A 24,071-nucleotide genomic window follows, 5' to 3' on the forward strand; every position below is an offset into this window, starting at 1 on the left:
TGTTCACTGACTTCAGGACCACAACTGCTCAATTCTGCCAGACTGCCTGGAACCAAAAGAAAGATGAACAGGTCTCTTGGTAGCATTCCCTTTTCAAGACTGATGAATTTAAACCCATTTGGAAGTATTTATCTGGGAAGATGGGAAACGGAACATGTTTGTTTTGTAGATCTTTGAAATTTTATGGGAAATGGCCAGCAAAGGCTGTACATCTCCCATCTTACCAAAAAGGTGAAGGCAGAGTTTCTGAATACCAGAAGAATCTGTTCCAGAAAGGCCCCAAGTCCTCTAAAAGATGGAGGGCATTACCCACTGTTCTTGTTGCAAAATGGTCATCTTTTGAAGCTGGGTCTACCACCTGTCCTGGTCTACTGTCCTCAGGAACAGCACCTATGATCTGTGGAATTTTAAAACGTAGCTTAGAAGGGCTGCTTACTTCTGTAAGATCTAAATTCGCCCCTGTTGCCTGGAAAATGGGACAGACCTTCATCTGCCACCTTAACACACTACTTTGTCAAGGAGTTCCCTGGTAATCCTATCCTCAGCCTATTTAAAAAAAAACAAAACAAAACAAAAAAACCCCACAGATATTCTACCTGGATGCATGCCTATCACGTCCTAATCTCAGAGCTGTCTTCTGGCTGCTTCATTAACTGCTTTTGGTCTGGAAGCGAAACAGAGTCTAGGAATAAGTTGGATACAGAAGCAGCAGCTAAAAAAAAAAATCTAAAACAGCGGTGCCTTCAGGTCTGATTCTTACTGATAGGTAGGTGTTTAAATACTTTCCATCTAAGCTCAGATGGAAAGCAGGTAGATGCAAGAGAGGCGCTATTGTTACAAAATCTAATAATCTGCCTTCTGAAGAAATAAATGCCTCTACCGAGGCAACAGCTACATCAACTTTAGGAGGGTCATGCAGCTTTGGTTTAGTTTTTGGCCTTCTAATTGAGATTTATATTTGAACATTCTAGTCAGATTTGATTACATCTTCTTGCTATCAATATTAAACAATGATAATCAGCATTTCAATATTAACTCTCACAAACCCCTAAAGATGTGTAAAATGAATGATAATTCTTACCTATCAGAATGAAAAACAAATATTTTATGATCTGCTTGAGGCCATGGAGGAAATCATTAGCAGAGTCAAAATTACTACTCACTAGTGCTTGGCTTCTAACCGCATATTCAATCCACCTGATTAAGTTTTTTTTTAAGACTGGTTCTTTATCAACTAGAATCAGAAGATGATGCCAGGATATGTATTACTGAGTGATGACATGGATTGAACTTTATGTCCTAATTCAATATCTAATCATGAAACTGCCTCTGGAAGTTTTTAATAAGTTTTCCTTCAGTTGTCTGGATGTTCATAGAAACCTATTTCTTAAAACTGCACAACCACAAAAATAACACTTTGGAAAAGGCGCACAAACTGAGCTGTGACAGACCACCAATTACCACTTTCTAACTTGTGATATTAAGCATGGAGGGAGGGTTTGTAGGGAAGCAGCCTGTCTAATTACACAGTAAGGGACTGAGTCAAGAGGACTGGTTTCTGTTCCCCACCTACCACTAACTCACTGTGTATCTTTAGGCAAGCCATGTAACCTCTGTGTGCCTAAGCTGGTCTGCCTAAAATTGGTTTGATAACATATCTCTAGCTCAAAGGTATGTTGTGAGAGTTAATGTTCATACAACTTTGTCAGCCACAAATGAAAGGCTCAGTATTTCATTTTTAACTGAAAGAATATTTGTTAATATATGAAAAGTTCCATTATCTGTACTGACATTTGGTGTTTGAATAATAGACCCAAATACCACATTACTATTTTGGGAAGCTACTTTTGTTATGAAAGAATACCAAAAGGGAGCTTAGGCAAGTGAATACTAAATTGCACTTTGTTGTTTAACAAAAAAGCAGACTCTCTCTACTTTGTTTTAAGAGTGATGGTACTGAATCTTCACACTACTAAGTTTTCATTTGCTTTACAAAATACACTATATGCCATTGATAGACCTACCCTCCATGAACTATAGTTCTTTTTTGAACCCAACTATAATTTTGGCCATCACAACATCCCGTGGTAACGAGTCCCACAGATTGTGAGGCAATTAATGGTGAGGCAGACAATTAACCCACTGTCAGGGGGGAAAACCCAAAAATTAAGGTATGGGGAGGGGTACTGTATTGGAGATCCCCTGTTGGAAGGGATAAAATATTGGAGACACTGGAGGCTGATATAAAAGTTGGAGCACCTGAGCAGGATCCACACCGAGACCCCAGAGAAGATCCTACCACCCTCCCCTTTCTGGGATATTGGAGAGGCAAGCTGGCTTTTCACATGGGCACTGGCCCTCCCTGGATTCTTTATCTGTTCATGGCTAGTAAGTTTAGCCCTCTGAAACATCTGTTTAAGTTTCCAAACCTTGTGTGTGGCTGCACAGTGAGCATAGGAGTGGGAAGGAATACTGATTGAACAGTTAAGTACTTTTTGTGTTATTTGACGAGCTCTTGCTAATCTACAAATATATTTCTTGAAATTTGAATACTTGTGATGTCTTGCTGCTGTTGTACTAGCCCTTGTAAAGTCAGATTATTTTAAAATAATGAAACAGAAAACTGAGTTACAATTAAATACAGTACACAATATTTTACCCTTTACAATGCAGGAGCACGGCTTTGGAGAAGCATGGCATCAGCTTTTTCTCTCCCTGACTGGGAAGCATCAGGTAAAAATTTCAAGACTGAGATAAACTCCCAAAATTCTGGATGTTCTTACATTAACAACTATGTTATAAAACCAGAAATAGAACTAGTGGCTCAACACAAGTAGGTTAAGTTTACTAATCTCTCATTTAGGTCCTGGATACTGCAATCAGATCCATGTCAGAGGAACAACTGAAGTCCATGTTTTTTTTGCACAGGTGCAAGGGTCCACCTGTATGGATTCAATTCCAAGATAACACCTCTAGATGGTAAACATTTTGGGTGCACGGACAGTCTATTTTAAACTTGTAAAATGGCCAAGAAAATGGGGCCCCAATATTTATAACGAACAAGCAAGTACTTACATAAGGCATTTCTAATATACCCATCTTAATAATAAGCGCCAGATGACAATATTTCACTTAGTAAATGTGACTGAGACTCTCCAAATGATTTTAAATGTATTGAGCAATAGAGTAGCATGGTACAGAATTCAGCTTGCAGAAATGCAAAATAATGCATGTTGGCAAAAAATATTTTTTTTCCATATACACTGATTGAGTCAACTTGGAAAATCCACAACAGACTGAAGATGCCTGACTAGCATGCCACAGCAATGAAAAACAATAAATTTGCCTGCATGAAAAAAGCATAGCAAATAGATGAACAATGGTCAGCTCTCATTTGGAGAATAAGATCCAGTTCACTGGCTTCAAGGACTTTTGGTCAAATCCTTTGGCTGGATTTGAAGAGGGTTTGGATAATTTTATGAATGCTAATGACATTTCTCATTATGCAAACTAAGGTCAGAGTAAATCTAATCTCAGGATTCATCTTTTAAGCTGATCATACTTTACTCTTGAAGCGTTACACAATTTGAAAAGGTCAAAGATTCAGCGAGGGCTCACTGAAGTCATTCTTCAATCACACGCCACTGAGTATTCACTTCTTCCTCATTCTGGTCAATTCTCTCATCTGTGCAGGAGGTTTTTGTGCACATAATGCAAATAGGAGTTACCTGTGTAACTTTTAATTCTCCTTCTGAAACTGCATTAGCCACTGCCCTACTTTTATTTGTCCTGTGGGAACATGAAGCACAGCTAGTGTATATACTCTAATTCTTTTTACCTGAATACTGATTTTTAAAACAACTTAGACATCTAGCCTAGAAAAAGTGAAGGACAATCAATGTGTCTGCTATCATAAGAATGAAGACAAAGTCAGTTTCACTTTCAGATTCCCAGTGTGGCAGTATTTGGGTTGCAGACATCAGAGGGAAATTACTTCCTTAAAAACAAATGTCCTATTTTTTTTTTTTTTTGGATGCATACCACTTGCCAGCTTTTACAAAATCACGACTTTTCCAGAAATTTATGTTTTGGGTCAAATATGAATGGTCAGTGATCCTTAAACAGGACCCTGCCAAATCTTATGCCATTTACAGCTCCCACTAAATTATACCACACATTTTCTACACAAACTGTCAAAAGAATTTATCCAAAACAGAAAGATACCGAGATAATGCTCAAGCTCAGAAGCTGCAACATACAGGACTAATGCCAGGGAGGAATTTCTACAGAGTAGATCTCCAGAGTTGAAACAGGAATCATACACTGTAAAAACCATTTCTATCCCTGCATACAATACTGAACCCACTCTGGCCAACTTCACAATAATCCCATCAGTGGAGATGGAATCTGAACATTCAGACATTATTGGATCTTATTAGTGCCATCTGCTAAGACTAACGGATACTACACCCTGTGCATGTTGTGCTCTGACATTAACATTTCACTGCAGTTACATGTAATGACTATTTGACATGGCAGCTAAAATTAAAACAAACTCAGATGAGAGCTCACAAATACTAAGTATCACAAATTGAGAAAATGTTTAAGGGCTTCATGATGTATGTCCAGACATCACAGATTCACTAGCTAGTAACTTGCATAATTATAACATGTCACATCAATGATATCGCACAGATTTCCAGATTCCAATGTGGCAATCAATATACAGTATATTTCTTAACGTGCTCCTTTAATGGTAAACTATAGCATAAAAGGAAACATGGCCAAAGTGAGTGTCCAATATAATGAATATACTGCACAAGCTAATATACATTCTCCTCTAGTCTAAATTTCTATCTATAGACTTTATAGAGCACCATACCATCTAGTTGTCAGATGACACTATGAAAGGTTATCTAGTAATAGCTCTGATTTTGTATCTCTTTTGTATATTTACTAGTAATGATATCCACTGGACATCTCATATGTATTCTTGTATTAATATTGTGAATCGTTTTAATTAAATTATGGGGAACACCACTTGGCTAAGTTGATTTTTTGAACATACTGACTAATGACTGAAGTGTCTGAAGAGCTGATTACAAAGAGTTTGTGATAGTTTTGAAGCTATTTGAGACTCAATGGTAAAGGATGCCTCGCAGTATCTGAACTTTAAGTCTGCTATGAGTGAATGGGTGTAAACCCTGTGTGAAATAACATTGAATTTGAACTTATCAGCTAGGTTGGGCTGTATTTCTGAAAGTTTACTTCTGCACCATGTGGGGATCCTGCAATAGTTTCTCCTTGAGATCTGCAGCCCAGCAAACTGATATCTTAAAGGGTCCAGTAGGGTAAGTGTTGCTTTAGACAACCTTCCCATTCTGAAACCCAAACTTCTCAAAGTGGGTCGCGAGGGTGGCTGAGGGTTGTGATATCAAAGGCCTCTCAGAAGCTGGTGAACTAAGGGAAGAGGAGCAGCTCTACCAACTATGAGGAATACTATTTAAAGGTGGTACACAGGCAGCTGCCTCAGCCCCACTGCTCACAGCAGTCAACCACTTCCTAAACCTATTCACTACCACCTTCTAACAAGCCTTAAAACAACAGTATAGGCCACCGAACCCACCACTACTTTATACCACCCAGCAGATTTCATCTCCCTCACCATTGCCTACCAGCCCCTTCAAAAAACCAACCATGATTTCTTTCTGTGAACCAAATTCCACAATACTTCACAGCCACAATGGATTGTGGGTGTAACTGAAGGACTATGGTTATGACGAAAACCTGCAGCTGGTTTTGGAGTCCCACATGGAAAAACTGAGAACCCCTGCTGTTAACAGTACAAAAAATATTTCCTCCTACTTCAGGATGTGTCATGGGTATGGGATAAGGTGGAGACTGGCTTGTATTAAAGCCAAATCATGAATACAATAACACAAGCACTGTAACACTACGGACTGGAATTTCCATTTCAGTCAACCTATGGTTAGATTTTACAATGTTAATCCATCTTGGATTATGCTATCCAACCCTAGACACATAGCAGGGAAGAAAATTCTCTTACTTTTACATTTAGTTTATTAGCAATGCTTTCAAACACAAGTCTTCTGAAAAAGTGATACTTGAGTTTTCCTATTATTGTTTACATTTGTATTGAGATAGAAGCATTCTGAAACTTTAAAATGAGAACCTCAAATCTACCAGAACTAAAAAAAGATGGTTTCTTGAAATAAGAGGTCATTTTCAGAAAGACTTATTTCATTGAAGGGTGTTCACTTAAATTCAAAGAGAACCTGAACTGCTAGGACTTCTATTCACAAAAGCAATTCCTTCTGTTCTTAAATTCCTGTGCACATGAAACAGGTTGCACCACTGAACTCTGCTCTTGTTTAATATTTTAACAATACAGATAGAGGAGAGATACTGACAGTATATATTTGCGCTATTAAACATTTTATGTATTAGTGTATAGTACTTAAGAAAATATTATAGAAATTACTACATATGCTCTGTATTTCTTTTCAAAGTTATGTTTCTTGTGGATTCAAAACATTTCACTCATACCAAAAATACAAACTACTTTTTTTTTAATTTGCTATTTTGTAAACTTGCTCTGCCCAAACAATCGTAAAGAGAAATTCTCCCCCCCATCCAGTCACTGCCTATAAATTAGGCAGGATTGATTTACACAATTTACTACAAATGAAGAGCAAAGGAATTTAAGATTTATTGGTCTTGCATTTATAGGAGCTCCCATCTTTACCATATTATCTTTTTTTAAATCAAGAACTATATAAATAAATAAGTCAAAACAGCTCTAGGACTGTCTGCTAACAAAACTGTTCTGTATTCAAACATGCACAATGATGGTAACAATGATGTAACCAGGATCACACTAATAAAAATCTCTTCCTCTATATGAAAAATCAAAAATTGTATGATAGGCCATTTAGAACATTGCAAGTAGTTTTTAAAATAATTGGCAAAGCTCATTAAAACAAGTTTTTAAACCAAAAATGAAAAAGCAAAATGTAACAGGCAACATGCACAACTATACTATTTGTATCACAACTTCAAGCAATAAACACAAAAGCTCACCACCCCCCACTGAAAAAATAATCAAGTTCACACAGAGCTCTCTTAATGATTCCTAGAAGAAGTTAGGTAGAAGATTTCAGAGAAGGATGCACAAAAAACGTTTAGCAGACTTAATTTGATTAAACAGAGCCCCGAGAGAGTTTAACAATGTTCACAGTATACGCATAACACATTTACAACAAGAAAGAAGAAAGGCACCTGGAGACATCTGACACTGGGCATGCTCTGCAGGCATCTCAGTGCGCACATGCTCTCTACCAGGTTGGAGCAGCCTAGCCACAAAGACCTTGGCACAGAACACTGCAGGGTGACAAAAAGGAAGGAAGAGAAGAAGCAGTTAGATGCCACAAATCACTTAATGCAGGCAACTCATTAGTATGTTAAAGTGGACACGTATTTGTTTTCTTCTATGTTAATCAACGATTAGGGACCAACAGCAAAACAACTACGGAAGATTCTTTTAAAATATGTTATCCCTCTGTCACATAAAGCCTAACGAGTTGATTTACACAACTGCTCGCTCCTAGCACCTACTTGAATATTATAGCCTACAAAACACAGTACCAGAATTGTCACAATTCATTTTCAACATATTCTGCTCTTGAATTAGTTCAGAATCTTGCATTCGAGCATTGTTATGGTCAGAAAAGTGACTACATAAAAGTGGCACCTTCTTAATCAATCTGCTTCATGTGTGTACTCAGTCATACTTGATTTAGTATAAATTTTTATGAATTCTTTTTAAATTTTGCATTGTCCTAGGACACAGAACTATGGGCTTGTCTTCAATAGAAAAGGTGGAGTCATCAGAATACAAACCTGAGGCACTGGATTAAACTAACATGGTATTACACAAGACTTAAGTCAGACTTTAGGTCCACCCATTGATTATGTCAAACACAACCTGCCCCTGTTTAGACTGGACCGCAAAGTCTCCTTTAAACATCATGTTAGTTAATACAACCACTCAAGGTCATTGTCTAATTTGACTGCATTTTCTAATAAAACGAAGCCCAAGAAAAGAGCTGAATTTTATTCTTCCTCAAATATAATTTTTTTTTTAAACAAAAGTATAAACTGCACGGCAAAATTATGCTCTCAGTTATACATGTGCTGCTATTCATTGAATGAGTTACTGAGAAAAAATAGTGTTCCACCATAGGCATAAGTGAGGGAAGATTACTGGTAATGACAAGGCAGAAAGAACAAGCTCAACTACCAGATTCCAAGTTGTTGGCACTGGTGGTTAGAAAAGAGTTTTTACTTGCAAACTGGGGCAACGTGATGTGGAAGTCACACAAAACTTTGGAATCTCATTATGCCATATTTCAGAGAGTTAATTTTCAGGATTTACCAGTACACTTAAGATATAGAAAAAGTAATCAAAAGGATTCAGTTATTCACTACTGAGCAGCAGGTAAACCCAACTCTACGATCGGCACAGTCCTAATTTTCAATGGCTTTTCACATTCACAGGTGCCCTATTTAGCTTTTGTTATAAACACCAAGTCACATTCATTTAAAAACTTGCCAAATTAGTTAGTACATCGAAGTTAAAGCAGCCCATTATGAGGCCACAGATGAAAACCTTTGAAAAACAGTTATTGTGCCAAAATTTAGAAGGGGTATCCAGAGCAAGAGAGGTTAAAACCATATTTTCTTATAAGTTCCCTTATGTTTTTCAGTTCAAAATTAAAATTCTTTACACTGTGCTAAAAAATAAAAACTATGAAGGCCAAAAATACCATGATTATGGCCAACCTCAGAACTTATTCATATTTTCTATTCTACTCTGAATGTATTTGAACTGTGCCTGAAAAGATATGACTGAGTAGATGCATACATCTCATTTACAGATGTAAAACTACAAATGTTACCACTCCAAAGAAGGTAAAATTATTTTGCCTCCAATACTCAAGCATAATCATATAAACTTGTATTAGTTTTTGCAAAGTTCATATTTAAAATTTGAAAAAAAAAAAGTGATTTTCACTTACCTACCAAATTTCAAGTCTAGAAGCCTATCTGCCCCACAATAGCTGATGTACCCCCACCTAAAGCTTCACTTCCCAAACTGTTTTAAGCGATTCATTGGCTATAGTAGGGGAAGCTCAAAATCCTAATCTCAGAAAATATTGGCAAGTGAGTTAAAATTTTCAAAAATAATTTAGAATAAAAATGTGCAATCTTTAAATCTAAACATTCATTCTAATAAAGATGTAGGGTATTAAACTTAACACAAAGTTTGCAGCTCACCTGAAACTCCACTCTCTGGTTTAGTGGCTTCTCAAAAAATTCTCAGGTAGCTTGGTGAACTGCACACAACCACAGCTGGCCCATGTCAGCTGGCTCAGGCTGCGGGACTATGTAAGTGCAATGTAGACATTCAGGTTCGGTCTGGCGCTCAGGCCCTCTCCACTCTTGGGAGTCTCAGAGCCTGAGAATCTACACTGCAATTTTATAGTCCCTCAGGGCAAACCCCATGAACCTGAGTTAGTTGATCTGAGCCCTGAGACTCAGTGCCATAGGTTTTTTAATCACAGTGTGGGTATATTTAGTGGTTTATATATCTGAGCCTATATGAGGGAAAAAATTTAATTCGAAAGCTGATTTTTGGCATATATACCCATATATACTTCAATGTCATGAAGCATGTCACTGTATGCTAGTGATTGAAGCAAGTTCATAAACATTTCAGGTATAGTTTTACAATAGTTATAGTTATACAAAGTTTTAAAATATTTTGGTCACTTTAGTCTCAATTAATTTAAAGAAAGTCAGTCCAGTTTCTAGATCATTTACTACATTTGTGTTTGCAAAATGCCCTAATTAAATGACTGAAAAACTATGAAGTTTTGGAGAGCCATATGCAATTCATAAACTTTCAAGTTAGTTAAACCATTCGGCAGAAACATTGTTTATTTTCATGCCAAGTTTAAGCCACATGGGAACCTTTTCTCCCAAACTCCAGAATAAACGGATTTATAAAGGAAAAACGAAGACTCTTAGCTATATCACTATTATGCTTTACTAAACATGAGACAGCTTCAAATAGCGCACATAAGATTTCACAATAAAACAGGAAAATACAAGTGAAATATTTATGCACTTCAGTACAAAGAACAAAAAAGTTGTTTTTTTGATCTGGTGTAACAACCCACTATCTACAACTGGAGGCACAGAAGACCTATCACAGTCAATGTAATGAACATGAAGTTGTTGTACCTCTTGCTTTCTAGTAAGAATTTGGATCTAAGCTGGTAGTTTCCACATTTTAGCCCAACAGGACCTTAGATGATGATCTAAAACTGATGATCTCAAACTGAGATGGAGAAAGGGAGGACTGAAGAGGAAGATGCATAACGGACAGTAAAAGTGAATTTGGTGGCTTTATCTCAGACCATGTCAGATTTGTCCACCACAGGAAAAAAGGAGAAGTAAACATTTTTTTCTGGGGTCAGGAGCAGAGTTCATCTTAGACGTACTTAATGACAACTATTAATTTTCTATTTGGTGCCCAGATAATATAGCTCTGTATTTATTAAAAACACCTAACAGTTAAATGCACCCCAAAATCTGCAGCAGAGCCATCTCTACATGAGACACACTAAACACAATAGGACGGGTACAGCACTTTAAAACAGGATCATTGGCCAGAGTGTGGGGGAAAATTTCCACCGCTAAGTCAACTCAGGTTTCTTACTGCAGAAAACAGTTTCATACTCCTAGCTACTAGCACAGCAATTCCAAAGCTCCAGAGAGAGCACCAAAATGGGTTAAAAGTATGACAAGACTTACAAGAGAAGAGATTGAAAAAACTCTTCTCTTGAAAAACTGGAGTACTGTCATGGATGGTTATAAACTGTTCAGGAAGGACAGGCAGGGCAGAAAAGGTGGGGGAGTAGCACTGTATGTAAGGGAGCAGTATGACTGCTCAGAGCTCCGCTACAAAACTGCAGAAAAACCTGAGTGTCTCTGGATTAAGTTTAGAAGTGTGAGCAACAAGAGTGATGTAGTGGTGGGAGTCTGCCATAGACCACCGGACCAGGGGGATGAGGTGGATGAGGCTTTCTTCCGGCAGCTCGCAGAAGCTACTAGATCGCACGCCCTGGTTCTCATGGGTGACTTTAATTTTCCTGATATCTGCTGGGAGAGCAATACAGCGGTGCATAGACAATCCAGGAAGTTTTTGGAAAGCGTAGGGGACAATTTCCTGGTGCAAGTGCTAGAGGAGCCAACTGGGGGGGGAGCTTTTACAAGAAGTGGAAGGTTGGACATATGACCAGGGAAGAGTATAAAAATATTGCTCAGGCATGTAGGAATGAAATCAGGAGGGCCAAATCGCACCTGGAGCTGCAGCTAGCGAGAGATGTCAAGAGTAACAAGAAGGGTTTCTTCAGGTATGTTGGCAACAAGAAGAAAGCCAAGGAAAGTGTGGGCCGCTTAATAAATGAAGGAGGCAACCTAGTGACAGAGGATGTGGAAAAAGCTAATGTACTCAATGCTTTTTTTGCCTCTGTCTTCACAAACAAGGTCAACTCCCAGATTGCTGCGCTTGGCATCACAACATGGGGAATAGATGGCCAGCCCTCTGTGGAGAAAGAGGTGGTTAGGGACTATTTAGAAAAGCTGGACGTGCACAAGTCCATGGGACCGGACGAGTTGCATCCGAGAGTACTAAAGGAATTGGCGGCTGTGATTGCAGAGCCATTGGCCATTATCTTTGAAAACTCGTGGCGAACCGGGGAAGTCCCGATGACTGGAAAAAGGCTAATGTAGTGCCAATCTTTAAAAAAGGGAAGAAGGAGGATCCTGGGAACTACAGGCCAGTCAGCCTCACCTCAGTCCCTGGAAAAATCATGGAGCAAGTCCTCAAAGAATCAATCCTGAAGCACTTACATGAGAGGAAAGTGATCAGGAACAGTCAGCATGGAATCACCAAGGGAAGGTCATGCCTAACTAATCTAATCGCCTTCTATGAGGAGATTACTGGTTCTCTGGATGAAGGGAAAGCAGTGGATGTATTGTTTCTTGACTTTAGCAAAGCTTTTGACACAGTCTCCCACAGTATTCTTGTCAGCAAGTTAAGGAAGTATGGGTTGGATGAATGCACTATAAGGTGGGTGGAAAGTTGGCTAGATTGTCGGGCTCAACGGGTAATGATCAATGGCTCCATGTCTAATTGGCAGCCGGTATCAAGTGGAGTGCCCCAAGGGTCGGTCCTGGGGCCGGTTTTGTTCAATATCTTCATAAATGATCTGAAGGATGGTGTGGATTGCACTCTCAGCAAATTTGCGGATGATACTAAACTGGGAGGAGTGGTAGATATGCTGGAGGGTAGGGATAGGATACAGAGGGACCTAGACAAATCGGAGGATTGGGCCAAAAGAAATCTGATGAGGTTCAATAAGGATAAGTGCAGGGTCCTGCACTTAGGATGGAAGAACCCAATGCACAGCTACAGACTAGGGACCGAATGGCTAGGCAGCAGTTCTGCGGAAAAGGACCTAGGGGTGACAGTGGACGAGAAGCTGGATATGAGTCAGCAGTGTGCCCTTGTTGCCAAGAAGGCCAATGGCATTTTGGGATGTATAAGTAGGGGCATAGCGAGCAGATCGAGGGACGTGATCGTCCCCCTCTATTCGACATTGGTGAGGCCTCATCTGGAGTACTGTGTCCAGTTTTGGGCCCCACACTACAAGAAGGATGTGGATAAATTGGAGAGAGTCCAGCGAAGGGCAACAAAAATGATTAGGGGTCTGGAACACATGACTTATGAGGAGAGGCTGAGGGAACTGGGATTGTTTAGTCTGCAGAAGAGAAGAATGAGGGGGGATTTGATAGCTGCTTTCAACTACCTGAGAGGTGGTTCCAGAGAGGATGGTTCTAGACTGTTCTCAGTGGTAGAAGAGGACAGGACAAGGAGTAATGGTCTCAAGTTGCAGTGGGGGAGGTTTAGGATGGATATTAGGAAAAACTTGTTCACTAGGAGGGTGGTGAAACACTGGAATGCATTACCTAGGGAGGCGGTAGAAGCAGGGGGTTGGACTAGATGACCTCCTGAGGTCCCTTCCAACCCTGATATTCTATGATTCTATGATTCTAAACTAGGGATACTAGACTGAAAGGAGAACAGTTTGATAGGTTTTCATAGAATATTTATTACAAAGCAATGCCACAAATTGGTCAGACACTTTTATGCTTGGAAGTCACTCAGAGTTAATGGCTGAAAAATGTTATATTCAAGTCAATACTTGACAGCATATAGGTCCTCTGCATAATTCACTGACAGATGGTCACAATCAAATTGTAAATGCATTTATAAGTGAAACTGATATGATGACCAACATTTGGAGTTAAGTAGGCTAAGCTAAGGCTAATCAAATCTCATGCTTCAAGGCATAAAATGAGTACCTTTGTGTGTGGTGGTTGGTCAGGAAGTCACACACTCCTAAATACAGTGTCACACAATTTTCCAGGTGAATTATTTTATTTGGGGGTAATAGGGCTCACAGATTGTTCCCTTTTCCTCAATACTATTCTTCAAGCATCAGATATAGATCAGTATCAGAGACAGAAAAATACATTGCTCACCCATTGTTCTGATCTTTCAGAAGTCCCATGTTCCTAAAATGATCTACATTCAGTTCACTCTGACTAAAATCAGTTAACCTCCTATAAACAATAATCAACTAATTTGGCTGTCTGACACCAGAAGGGGCACTTTAAGATCTTAATATTTAATTTTTTTTAATATAAAATTAGGCTACCTGTAGAAGTGTTTGCTGCCCTACGACCCATCACAGCAAACAACAGGATTGGAACATCTCGTGATGTCTTGAAAGGTGGGCAGTTAGGACTTCTCAGGTGAGGATTCATGATGTGGAAATTTTCTCTCATTCCATATATACCAGAATTTGTCTGTGGCATCCTTAAGGGGGAGGATGAAAACTGCTTCCCTTGTAAGCTTTGTTGTTTAGGGCACCAACAGTTCTAGAGCGGTTATATGCAAACAGTGTTGCTATTTTGATTTCAGCTATTTTTGTTAAAGAACTCTCCAAGTCAAGAAACCTTTGGATTCAAAAGTCAAAAATTAAAATTCATCTAGAAGTGGAAGATCAAAATGTTTCTGAAACTTTTACAATCATTCGTAACTATCAGTCTGTTTATTAACATCCCCCAGGGATAGCTCAAGGAAAATGTTATATTAAAAAAAGTGTCCCCCAAAGTGGAACCAATACTCATTCTGTATCCAACTGTGGTAACATTACACTGCTACAGTTAAGGGTATCAACATTTTTATTATAATTCCTTTTTGTTTAAGATGTTATAAGTATTATAAACTTGGCATTGAAGGTCCCAACCTGGGGATGATTCTTTTAAAAGTACACACACTTTAATCAATTAAGCTCTCAAGGTACCAGAGTGCAGAAAAATATTTAGGGTTTTGGACATTTGTTTCTATGCCAAAAAGAACAGCTCTGTCTTTAAAAATGAGAATTTGCCGACTTAGTCCAATATGGACATGATCTTTTGGTATTTTAGAATGACAAAGATAAAGACACAACAAATCAAATGAGGTTTAAATAGTAGGTAAAGCACACTGCCTCATTTTTAGAGGTTTGGGTTTTTTAAGCTATAGGTACATGAACAGTCTATACACAATCTATCCACATTCTAGAGCTGTCAATTTCTTTTACAGTTTAAGAAAATTAAACCAAAAGTCCATTCAGTTATGTTAAGAGTCACATTTAAAACCAGAGTCTGAAATGTCATCCCTAGCCCACTCTCTTGTGCCAATGAATTAGTCAATCAATAGTTAGTATTCTGGATTTCCCCATAGAGAGATCCATATTTGCAACATTAAGCTACAGTAGGAAAAAGTTAAGCCTTTGCTTTCCCTTGATTTGTGGATACAAAAGAGATGCATGTTATCACAGTCTTCTGTAACTTGGTGAAGTTTAATTTGCTTTGGTTTAACCTCAACACTCGTGGAACTGGAGCTGCCTCGGCTAATCTTTAACGCTTATATGTGCATTAGCACTCAGCATTGGAAAATTAAGACTCATGGGTTAACTGCTGCTACTTAAAATACTGTTCTAGGTCTGGGATAGAGAGAAGACATCTTCACTGGTAGTCTACACCTAGTCCTCTTAACAAGGAACACTAAAAAGAAAGCTTTGTCCTAGTGAATGAAAACAAGACATGGCCATTTCTGAAAGAAATTCCACGATCACAAGTCGCATTTTAATTTAGGTTTAGACCCCTCTCCACCCCCTCCCAAAAAAGCAGAATAAATCACAGAACAAACTGTAAAGTGATAATGCTATTCAAGGGCCTTCAGTATTTTACACCCAGCAGGGAGTAGTCACCAGCTGCAGTCAATCCCCTGAGGTATCACACAGACCTTATCTCGCATTTTTACCTTACTTACATGACTCACCCAATATAGTCATAAGCAGAACTAGTAGGTATTGAGAAGTATTTTGAAGATTTGCATGTGGTGGGAGAGTGCAAATTCTATTAGAAAAGTATGCTTATAAACTGTGTTTTCACAAGTAGCAGCTTGGCTTGATAATGATGCATTTTTTTATGCTGTGCACTGAAATATACACACAAAGTTCAGGATGTCTTGTGCAACCTATTTCTATTAAAATGTTCTAAAATCCATGACAATTTATGTCAGACCAACAGTACCTCTTCCCCCTTTAATATCAAAGCCACATGTGCACATGCAATGTAAGCACATAGTCCCCAGAAAGTATATTTTGGAATAGTGGCATCACATTACCACCTACTCCTAAACAAAATGGAACTGGTGTATCCAGTTCTAAGTGTCTACATTCTAAATCGAATGTAGTAAACATGGTATTCAGGCAATATTTCCAAAAACATGTGAGGTACCAAATGCATGTTATGAACAAATGTTCCCTCTAATTTTTGACAGGCCATGTGCGCAAAAAATTTCTTCTGTGCAAATTTTTGTGCACACGGCGTTTCGCCGTCTGCACAGGGTTTAGGATGTGTGTGTGTGTCCACACGCGCACAGCTTAGAGGGAACAGTGGTTATGAAATCAAAGTTCTAGTTCAACTCAGGAAGGGCACTTAGTTACCTTCTCATTTTATTCACAAGTCAAGAAAACTCTCTTTGTACAACAGAGTCAATTTACTTTGCCATTTTAGTACTTGAGATTAACTAAAATGCTTTAAGACTGAGTTTCTCAGAAGTCAGCGCATACCTACTCTGTTGCAATCAACCAAATTCATCTTAAAGACTTTGTGAAAATTTGTCATTTCTTTATTGTTTAAAGTGCTAAAAAGATTCAAGAAACTGATCACTGAGTCTCTCATCCATTAGATAATAGTCCAGTTAAACCAAATGACAAGCATTCAAAAATCAACTCAGTGATACAGCTTTCCAATTGTCATTCAAGATCTGTGTATAATTTCCTTGAACTTTGTGAAGATTCTTACAAAAACATTAATAAGTTAGTTTAAAGTAAGCTATAAGTAGAAAGTAATTTGATCTATTAGACAAGTTCTCCCTATTACCAAACAGTTCTTCAACACAGGACAATATGAATTCACAGAAGGGTGATCAAAACTACAGTCCCACTTTGTTCCTGAAGACCAAAGTACATATTTGCTACAAAAGGAATATAATTTCAGTGGGGGAAGAGATTTAAGTGCTTTTCCTTGAGCGTAAAAAAAATCTTACTCCATTTTAATTTGTTCATCAGGAAAAGACTCATGAGATGCAATATCTTGTTTTCATAAAGACCCAAGAGGACTACCAGAGAAAACACTAATACAATTACATCAATGTCACTAAGTGGTATTAACTGAATCTTGAGACAAAGCTGTATTTTCCAACATATATTACATCTAAATTAAACTTACTTTCCCTCACACACATGCACCCCCAACTCTAATAGTGTTCTGAAAATTCAAAAAAGTTATGTTCCCTTCTAGACTGGCAAATCAGTTGTGTTACATTAAAATAGTCTTTTTGGAAGGACAAAATGAACAGCAGTACCTTACGCTCTCTCACACCAGAAAGAGTAGTGTCACCTACCTGTCTGGAAACAGTAGCAGATCATCCTAACAGTGTATCAGATCTGAAGAGAAGATGAGAGGTGGAAAGTGGAAGTGTGGAGTTGTCAGATGACCTAGCAACGGCTTACTGCATAGCAGTTAGGCAATTAGAAAATTGTGTGTGAAAATGGTCTTAAAAGTTATGGTAGAGTTAAAGAGCAGGCTCAGGATCTCTCATCAATGGGCTTGTCTATGTTATGATTTAAAGGTGTGCTAAGATTTGATAACTAACATGTTCCAACAGTCTTGCAGACAAGGTAGAGTGTATTTAACATTTGCAAAATTGGTCAAATTAAAGCCTCAGTTTAGCACATTATAAAGTAGGGTTTCATTTTCAGGTTTCAAATATTGCAGAAAAAAGTTTAAACACATTGTAATTTTAAAAAGTTGTGAAAGCATTTCCAATGGTGTTGTGTTTTATAAACACTTATTTTTAAAGATTTAAATACTGGACAAAACTTAGGCCCTGAACCCTCAACACTTGTATATGTGGTTAACTTTACAAAGCAAGTAGCGCCACTCACTTCAATATGAACAGTCCTTTTTTATCTTTCAAAAATTGAATTTCATACAAATAAATGTGTATTAAAATCCATTCAAGTGACTAAAGTATTCCTGATTTGCAAGAGTAGCTCATTTTCTGATTCAATTTTTAAATTTTTATTTTAAATGGTTTGCATAAGGCAACCAGAAATGTAGTTTCCCTATTTTGATTTCTTCATTTTTCAAAAACCACATCAAGTTCACTGCTGAATTTTCATGGTTTTAAAAAAAACAGATAACTACCAAATATGCCATCAGTAGCATATTCCCCACTAAAAAGAAAAGGAGTACTTGTGGCACCTTAGAGACTAACAAATTTATTTGAGCATAAGCATCCGATGAAGTGAGCTGTAGCTCATGAAAGCTTATGTTCAAATAAATTGGTTAGTCTCTAAGGTGCCACAAGTACTCCTTTTCTTTTCGCGGATACAGACTAACACGGCTGCTACTCTAAAATATTTCCCATTGTAATTCCAGAATTAGGTTCAGCCACAGAGGTACATAGGACCCAAAAAATCCACAACATGTGATCTTCTCCAATTTCAAACAGCAGCAAATATTTCTTAAATTCAGGTTAGCCTGAAAGTTTCAATTTGTCCTCCATAGTTCAGAAATTGATGATACAACAGAAAGAAACATACCCAGGACTTCCCTCGTCCTACCCAAATAAGATCCAAGTCAGCCAAAATAAAATGAAACCCAAAAGCTGCAGACGCCAGTAAGGAAAATCATTAATTTATATTTTAATCTGTTAAACCTCACTACAATTTTTCATATATAAATAAAAGACTACAGACCAAGGAAATGAGTGTATAATTCAGCAAAACAAGAATCACCACACAAGAGCACAAGACCTAACCACAAAAGTTACTTCTATATTAAAAACTGATTAACTTAAGAACTGTTTTAAATACAAGTAATGATTCTCTTCAGAAGAATCAAACTTGGATGGTAGTTAAGGTTAAATTAGATGTAAATCTAAAAATACAGGAAACGGGAGACTCCTGAAAAGCTAACAAGGGGTGTGTTGTCCTCAACACGCTGAGTTTAGTGTTACTACCATTAGGAATTATACACTAATGAGAGGACAGAGGATGAAGAGCACTGGAAATATATGGAATACCTTGTCAAGAGAAGTCTATAAAGTAATTTAAGTGAGAGTAAAGCTGGATGGCAGCACAAGTAAAAGGCCTCTGCTAACTTAAAACAAGTACCCTTTTTCTGTCCAGCAATCTCCTGTGTACTTAAAATAGATCCCCACCTCCCTACTACACACAAATACCTTTGAGGGCTGTTTAAAAAAAAAATGTAACACTGTAGTATTTTAGAGATATTTCAATCTCTCTCAGAGAGAGAAATCTATTGTAGGTCACTTAAACTACAACTGAGCAAAAGCAATTTGTTTATACCAATCTACTGTAAAATCAACAACAATTGCTCATGAAAGCCAATCATTCAAACTGACTCATTTGTGTTTTATAAACTAACTACATTCTAAATGTAACTTTTATTAAGAGTTTAAAAATGTCATACAACAAATGCAATCTACACTAGAATTTCTAATTGTGTTTTAGCTCGTCAATACATGCACAATTAGAAACTGTACTGCACACAAAGAAAAACACTTTTTCCTTGTATAAATTAACAATTGTAAATTGTAGAGAACACGATAGTACATGGTTAAAAATCATAGGCTAGATAAGCCTTAATTGTTACATTGTTGAGCCTAACAAAAATGGTCCTGAAAGTCTCAACTTTTTTAGCCCCTCCAAAAAAGCCAGAGTATTTTTTTACTCCAGCTGTTATCATGTATACTACCTACTTTGAACATCCATGCATGCCTAAATATGGTTTTCTATTTCACTGGGAGATACAAAGTTTATGGATTGTAGTCTGTTCTAAAAATGTATCCATGAGTAAAAGTAACTTGCTAAAAAGTTATACATGTATATACCAAACGTATTTATTGTTTTTAAACTAAAACACAGACGGTAAATAGCTAACGTTTTTTCATCCTCTAATATTTTCAGGGAGATAATGCAGAAAAAGCAAAGTGTTGAACTTTCAGACAAATGCAACTAAGCAGAAGCAGTAAGATATAGTACAGGGTAATTTCTTACCTGAAACTTTGTTTCTGAGCTCCAGATCCACCAATCCAGAATGAATGGGGATTCGAATGGGGTTTCCTTCTCAGACTTGTCTGTCAAAAGAGAGCAGCCAATCATCTTCAGCTTGGTGTACCTACTTCTTTCTTGAACGAAATCCCAATTACGTACTCCTAATGCTGTTAGAAAGACAAGGCAACCTATACAGCTTACCATGACTCCAGTAGCAACTAAATTTAGAGGGGTCACCGGATTGGTGGATCTAAGACAAAGAAACTAATTTACAGAGAAGAAATTGCTCTTTCCCATGCCCTGAATCAACCAATCCAGAACAAGTGCTTTTAGGTCAAAAAAATCTCTTTACCAAGATTAAGAGGGATGAGAACAAACTATAACTCAGAGAATGAAGCATGTGCTAAAGCCTCAACTACCATTTACACCCAGGGAATATGTCTCATTAATTAACAGAAGGTTAATTTACAGGTTTCCAAAACAGACATCGCTTATTAACCCATGATGCTGGTTCTCTCTCAAAATGTTTTTCTACTAAACTGCCTCCACACACGTTTTGAACCATTTTACTATAATGATTCTTGGCCTTTTTCTGAGTCCCAAAACAAATTCAATTTTTCCTGAGTGTCCCTAGAAACAGGTAACCTTAACAGCTTCTCTTATCTGAATCACACCAGAATTCAGTATATTTGTAGTATCACCGTCTTTCTGAAAAACTAGTCATAGAAGACTGTACGGTAAGATAAATAATTCTCTTAATAAAGATAATTATTAGAAAAATTTGTCCTTTATACTGCCAAAATCAAATGACAAAGCCTAAAATCAAAGGCAGTTCATATGCTACCTTTAGGTGTATATTCAGGTTATAAAGTGGGTTTAAGTGGCAAACCTATTAGAGAAGAGGTTTTCAAACTGTGGTCTGTGAATCACCAGTGGTCCGTGAGCTCCATTCAGGTACTTCTCTCTAAGGTGCACACCTGGGCAGCCACACACAAGAGAATGAAGGGCCACCCACCTAATTAGTGGAGCTGTGCAGGCATAGCACATGTAAGGTGAGGTGCTGGCCTTGGGGGGAAAATAGGCGGTAGGGGGCAGTGGGGTTAGAAGAGGCGTGGGGGGAATTTGGGATGTGCAGAGAAAGAGGCGACTTTCCCCAGCTCCAGGCTTGCGGCTGCTAGGGAGAGATGGTCCTCCTTCCCAGCCTCATCTCTGTGGCGGGAGAGAGACCGCCCTCTTTCCCAGCCCCAGCTCAGTGGCTGCCACAGAGGGGGAGAGAGCACACATCACATTAGAAAGGTAAGACTACTGATATTAAAATATGAGTTGTGTGATTTGTAGAACAAAAAAAGTTAAGGGGTTGTTTTAATATATAATGTGCTTTTATCCAGAGCACTTTGTAATAGTTAGCTAACAGTACAAACATTTGGAAAGATCACTAAGTGGTCCGCCGAGACCCTCAGCAATTTTCAAGTGGTCCACACACACACAAAAGTTCGAGAACCACCATATTAGAGGATTCAGAGTAGCAGCCGTGTTAGTCTGTATTCACAAAAAGAACAGGGAGTACTTGTGGCACCTTAGTTTCTAAGGTGCCACAAGTACTCCCTGTTCTTTTTGTATTAGAGGAAGCCTTCAAGAACAACCACTAGAAGATGAATTCTGCAGATCTCTTATTGAGCCTCTTGCACCACTGACTGTGGATCTGTAACCTAAAGAGACTGAATTCCCTTGGTCCAGATATTGCTCAAAAAAGTAAAGTTTTAAAGATAATTTTTTAGAGTATCTATGTATCCCCACATTAGGAAAGAAAACTTTTTCCAGAACTTGGGAAGATACTGTCAGGGCCACAGAAGGGCCATATGTTCCAATATTTCTGCTTTCCTCATCAACCCCTCCCACACACCAGTGCATTCATTGTTCTAGTATCTCCTCAGGAAGTGCCACATACATCAAAACAAAGGGACTTTAGAGAAAGAGGGGAGAAAAACTGCCATCATTCACATTAGTTGTGTGTACCACTAATTTATCAAATCTGATACTGCCTGGAACCAACCGGAGAAAGGATCTTCTGCACCTCTGTGTTCCTTTGTTACATACTGCAGACATATCAATAAGTCTGCTGCAAAATAACATTTCAAGATGACAAATGGACTTGAGAGTTTGACATTACGTCCAATCTATGATTTCAAAAGGACCTCAGTAGTTGCCATGTACATCACAACTAAGCAAGCCACAAGATGTCTAGGCATATGACTCTCAAACATGAAGAGCACAACATAGCTTCTCAGGTAGAAAGAAAACCACCCAAAATAACTAAATGAACCATTTCTCCAAGCAACAATAGAGTCAGAAGGTCATGAGAAGGAATGACCAAGTCACCATGAAAGCATCTCCAAAAAGTTCTGTGTAAATATGTTGCAGCATAGGTCTCAATTACTTTGAAAGTGAAAACCTGCTTCATAGAGACCCAATTTGAATGTCAAATTTTCCTTGTTAATTTTGTTAATTTTGGTTGTCTGGGCAAAGAAATCTTCTTGTTTAACAATTCTAATCAACTATAAACGCTCAATGAACCAAACTGAAACTTTTTGCCATATACAAAGATTGAAGATTAAAATTAACATGTTGTAAAAATTGCTGCCACAGACTAAAAATGTTATGTTCAATTGGCATTGCTACATATTTTTAAAAGCTCAGTAAGTTGTTAATAAAATGAAGTCATCTCAGCCATCACCGCAGAAAAGTGTACATCCACAAATGACATACAAGTTATAAAGATCCATAGAGATTAGAATTTAATATTCAAGGATAGAATTTATCAAAACTAGAATTACTGATGCAGCTGTATGGCTCACAGAATTGACACAATATCATGAGCCTTTCACCTCTAGGTCACCGATTCAAAAAAAAAAAAAAAATCAATCAGTTACTTAAAATTGATCCTTAACAGCAATTTAGCAGCTTATATAAAAAAAGACCCTTGTTCTCAGTTCCTAGTGAACAGGTGCCTACATCAGAAAGACCACCACAATTTTCACCCTTATTTGTAAATTATTGGGTGAAAATTGGTAGCTGAAATACCTTCTAACCCCTAATGATGATGGTTAAAGCACAAGTGCAACTGTGTGGAAAAGCTTGGATTACTACTGCCAGGGCTATAGCTGTGTGTGAATAAACAGGTGTCTTCGATTTCCCCAGCTTCTTTTTACTGGAAGCAAATTTACTTGAGTTTTATGAAGTTACTCCTTTCTCAAAACAATTATTTTTTTAAGTATGACATGCATTCAAGTATTTTAGCACCAGAAGGTACAGGTCATCTACTACTAAAACACTGGGAGATAACTTGTGGAAAACACTACATGGAATATGATGGGCTGTACAGTATAGCAAAGCAGGTTAACCAGAGTAGTCACATCAGGGAGATTACAAATTGGGAGGAAGGATTTTGTTATGCCACAGGCTTGCAAAATGTTTACGATCTACCATAGTTTAATAAAATGTCCTTAATGCTAACATGGGTGCATATGGGAAGTGTGTCCCCCCCATCAGAGAAAGAACTAAGTGGAAATGTATGGTCGTGCCCACTGACACAATCTTTTCTCCATTCAAATTTGAAAAGTTCAGAGAAGTGGATATTTTCTACAAGTAATGAGCCACTAACAATACTCGGCTGCAAATGTCACACTGAGAACTTAGAGAATATAACAATAAAACATAGATAGTAACATCAGTATAAAAGAATGTCACTATAGGAAAAAGCAGGAACATAATGAAGTATGTTAATAAACACTCATTTAAAATTACTTCGTATATATTCCTACTTCTCTCTTTCCATTTGTTTCCTCACTCCCTTCTTTGAAAAAATTCCATGTTAGAGCAGCACTCCCTTACCTCTATGCTACCTTATTCTCCCCAATCTTTTCCTTTCCTGTTGGCATCCTTACTATACCATCTACTTCATTTAGAACCTCTGAGCTGCAAAGTAAGAAGCAATAGCAGTTTCACTTTGCACACCATGCCACAATGCTTAAAAGCAGTAAGAAACGTACCACTGTAGGAAAAAGGTCTAAGATTAAAAGGTCAAGATGCCAGTGCAACAGTGACTTCTGAAGTCGATAACATTACTGCAGTAAACAATATGCATCAAAGAACAAATGCCGCATTGACACATCAGGTAGCAAGAGTGTTTCAGAGGACAGGGAAGGAAAGGAGGAA

At 37.9% G+C, this 24,071-nt stretch overlaps 1 protein-coding gene across 7 annotated transcripts in view; it reads right to left on the bottom strand.

Annotated features, from left to right (window-relative positions):
- The window catches only part of FBXW11 (F-box and WD repeat domain containing 11), a 128,425-nt gene that overhangs the window by 98,343 nt on the left and 6,011 nt on the right, over positions 1–24,071 (bottom strand). For 2 of the 7 annotated variants that reach the window (XM_048860450.2, XM_048860451.2), the window contains 2 exons: positions 19,860–19,939; positions 7,300–7,401 (listed from right to left, as the gene is read on the bottom strand). The exons of 2 other annotated variants lie outside the window; for them this stretch is intronic. In XM_048860450.2, coding sequence (XP_048716407.1) covers positions 7,300–7,350 — 51 coding nt within the window. In that variant the 5' untranslated portion in view covers positions 7,351–7,401; positions 19,860–19,939. The remainder of the gene's footprint in view (positions 1–7,299; positions 7,402–19,859; positions 19,940–24,071) is intronic. 3 more of the 7 variants (XM_048860454.2, XM_048860455.2, XM_048860449.2) reach the window with 2 other exon arrangements.

The sequence above is a fragment of the Caretta caretta genome, chromosome 8 (assembly GCF_965140235.1).
Source record: "Caretta caretta isolate rCarCar2 chromosome 8, rCarCar1.hap1, whole genome shotgun sequence".
Lineage (NCBI taxonomy): Eukaryota > Metazoa > Chordata > Testudines > Cheloniidae > Caretta > Caretta caretta.